Source organism: Rosa rugosa, chromosome 2 (genome assembly GCF_958449725.1).
Source record: "Rosa rugosa chromosome 2, drRosRugo1.1, whole genome shotgun sequence".
Classification (NCBI taxonomy): Eukaryota; Viridiplantae; Streptophyta; class Magnoliopsida; order Rosales; family Rosaceae; genus Rosa; species Rosa rugosa.
This window is the reverse complement of record NC_084821.1, coordinates 10,774,307-10,777,678: the sequence shown is the minus strand read 5'-3', so window position 1 is coordinate 10,777,678 and position 3,372 is coordinate 10,774,307. Positions and strand designations below refer to the sequence as shown.

General features: G+C 42.6%; 1 protein-coding gene across 1 annotated transcript; it reads right to left on the bottom strand.

The window, feature by feature from the left end:
* On the bottom strand, positions 1 to 1,523 carry LOC133730327 (uncharacterized). The gene is made up of 2 exons (XM_062157943.1): positions 1,148 to 1,523; positions 1 to 983 (listed from the first exon to the last, which is right to left on the bottom strand). Exons 1-2 carry the CDS (start codon positions 1,521 to 1,523, stop codon positions 1 to 3), a joined length of 1,359 nt encoding a protein of 452 aa, XP_062013927.1.
* Between the last annotated feature and the right edge of the window lie 1,849 nt (positions 1,524 to 3,372).

Sequence of the window (3,372 nt, the reverse complement as noted above, 5' to 3'; positions counted from 1 at the left end):
TCAGTTTGTACACAAAGTGGCTATGAAGCCACTGATTTCTGTGGGGACAAACCCACTCCAATACAGATCAAAATCAGAACCTAATGCAAATCTAGGCAGCATATTGGCAACCTTATTTGCAGTCCGACTAATATAGCTGAAATAAGAGTCATGAAGGCTCCCCAGCATGGTAAAAATATCTTCATAAACTCTACCTAACAAAGAAATATTCACACCTTGTGAGTTTATGGTAGTCACAACGCGCTGAAAATCAGACTCAAAGGCAACTGGAGCAAGACCAAACCTGTCCACCAAATTGCATGCAGCTCGGCAAGCCAAAACTTCAACAGTTTGCAGATTTGACACCCATCTCACCTTAGAGCAAACACCGCCTAATATTGAGCCAGAACTATTTTTAAGCACAACCACAATACCGCCACCAGAATGGCTTGAAGCATCATATATCCCAACACAATTAGCCTTAAGCCAACCCGGGGAAGGTGGAGTCCACTGTATATTCCTTCTCCCCACAACCCGGCGTGAATGAGCTTGAACTGACATATGAAGATGATAAAAAGAAGTAACCTGAAAAGCTAGCTGATCAAGAGATGCAAACCTACCATTCCAAAGCCTCTTATTTCTCTCCTTCCACACAAACCAGACCAATATCAAGAATAAGGAAGCATCCATTTTAGTTAGATTCCCCAAACACAAAGCCAACCAATCACGTACAGAACCATGCACCATATGCAACGTCTGCACTATACCCAATGAAGGAAAATAATTCAACAAGTCCTTCACAAAAGGGCATTCACAACTGACATGCATAATCGTCTCCTCCTCAACATTACAAAAGAAACAACCATCCAATATAGGTACTCGACGAGAACAGAGCTGTGAATTAGTGGGCAAAATGGAAGAACAAACCTTCCAAAAGTGAACCTTAATTTTCCCAGGAACATTTGCGAACCAAATAGACTTCCAAAATGCCGAAGTCCCACCACCTTAAGAAGAAGAAGAGCCACCATGTAGTAAATCAAAAGCTAGCAAATATGCGCTCTTCATAGTAAAATTACCTTTAGCATCATAATGCCAAACTAATCTGTCAGGTACATCCTATCGACTCAAAGGAATGGCCAACATCAACTCTGCATCACACTGATCAAACCACTCTCGCACCAAGTCGACATTCCAAGAGAGTCCGGAAAGCAGAGATAAACCTTTACCCAAAGAGTCCCTCCATCCATACGAATAACAGGCCTGAAAGTAACATGTCTAGGAATCCACGGATCATCCCAAGCATGAATAGTCGCTCCATTCCCCACCTGCCACCTTATATCGCTTCGAAGTAGTGGTAGAGAAGAGTAAATGCCGCGCCAACATGCAGAAGGAGATGATGTAAGAACACTACTCCAAATATCACCCTGCGAAAAGTATTTGGCACCATACAATCTAGCTACCAACGAAGTGGGATTGCATAAGAAGCGCCATCCCTGTTTAGCCAAGAGAGCAAGATTGTGTGCATGTAGATCTCTAAACCCCATCCCACCTGCTTCCTTAGGTTGGCCAAGTTTAGCCCAAGAAAGCCAATGAATCTTCCGATTCTCAGCCTGACTTCCTCACCAGAAACGAGCACATAACTAATGAAGTGAATCACAAAAATGTTGTGGAAGCATAAAGCAATTCATAGTGTAAGTAGGCAGTGATTGAGCAACAACCCTAATAAGAAGGTCCTTACCTGCACCACTGAGTAATTTACCCTACCAACCAACCAGCTTCTTACTAAGCCTTTCCTTAATAAAAGCAAAAAGGCTCAGTTTTTTTCCTACCCAAATAAGTTGGAAGACCCAAATACTCCTCATGCTTAGGCACAATCTTAGGGCTGGGATTTTTGAACCGAAAACCCGAGAAACCGACCCGAAATGGTCGATTTGACGCGGTTCGGCGCGGTTCTTGATATGAGATTTCTGGTTCCATACAGAAACCGACCCGAGAAAGCTGGTATCGGTTCGGTCCCGGTTTCCGGTGTCTTTCATCCCTCAGAACCGATGTATCAAAACACATGTTTTTAGAGGCTGCCTTGCTCTCTCGGCGCCGACCAAGTCCTCTACCTCCATCATCGGAACCTCCGTCAAGGTCGCCGCTGCTGCACCAAAATCGAAGGCCAAGGCCAAGCCCAAAGCAGATGCCGACGTGATCAAGCCCAAGAGAAACGTGAACAGGAACGTCGACATTCTGAAGCCAACAAGAGGGAGATCATCCGCAATAACAAGCTGAAGGGGTTGTTTGAACTTTGAAGGGAAGGAAATGGTCAACTTTTTGGAGATTGGGAAGTTGCTTTCGCGTCATTTTGTGAAGGCCAAGTGAATGGGAATCATCTTTTGGTTATTATACTATATAAAAGTAGGAAAGAGTCCGCACCCTTCTTTTGAGACTGCAAGTAGGAGATTTTCTAATTGATATTTAGTGGTGAATGTATAAAAGTAACTAGGTTAAACATTAAAAACAAAACAAAAAAAGCCATATTTGTGTGCAGCCCATTGCCCACTAGCCCATGCTTTTTTTTCCCAAAAACAATAAACAAATACCCAACAATAAAAAACTCACTTTGTTCATCCCGAATCGGGATTTCCAGTTCATCTTCATCACTTCCCCAATTTCCAGTTCCAGTTTCTTCCCCAATCTAGATCGCTTTGCTGTTTCTTACTCTGTACAGGAACCGGTTACAAGCTATAACCGAACCGAAAAATACGGTTCCGGTTCCAAAACAGTTCCGGCAAAAAAAAAAGATCACACCGAACCGGAAAAAATATATCTGTTTCGGTTTCGGTTCCGGCAAAAAATGTCAAAAACAGAACCGATCCCAGCCCTACACAATCTTGACACCCAAGGAATCAGACAACTGACTCTGTAGAGCACCACAAACTTTCTTACTAAACACTACAATGCTCTTCGTATAGTTAACCTTCTGCCCCGAAGCTAACTCGTAAGTAGAGAGAACGGACTGGATTTGTGTCAGATTAGGCAACTTAATCTGCTTATTTATTGATTTAAGTCAGATTAGATGTTTGGTAAAATAGTAGTTTGTTGATTATATTTCAATCTCCCACTTTCCAATGTTAATTCACAAGTTGTTATATTGCTACTTCTAGATATTCATACCACTTACATAATATGCTAATAATACCAACAAAACAAGAGTTGTTGCCAAACAATCACTAGCGGGATCTACCGGGGCCACCTAAGCATGACCGGTTAGGTTGGCCTAGTCCCAGCCTGGACATGCTATAAAGGGGACATGTCTCTCCCACATCTGAAATGAATAGGACTCAGCGTCCTCTAGTGCCTATATAAGGCCAAAAACATTCCACAACAAGTAAGTTCTCTAATCTC

Bases quoted from the DNA above. Each gene is read 5' to 3' on its own strand.
- LOC133730327 (XM_062157943.1), bottom strand. From the start codon at position 1,523: ATGGGGTTTAGAGATCTACATGCACACAATCTTGCTCTCTTGGCTAAA. The intron at 984-1,147 runs GTTTGATCAGTG...CTTCTTCTTAAG, and splicing joins GTCGACTTGGTGCGAGAGTG to GTGGTGGGACTTCGGCATTT.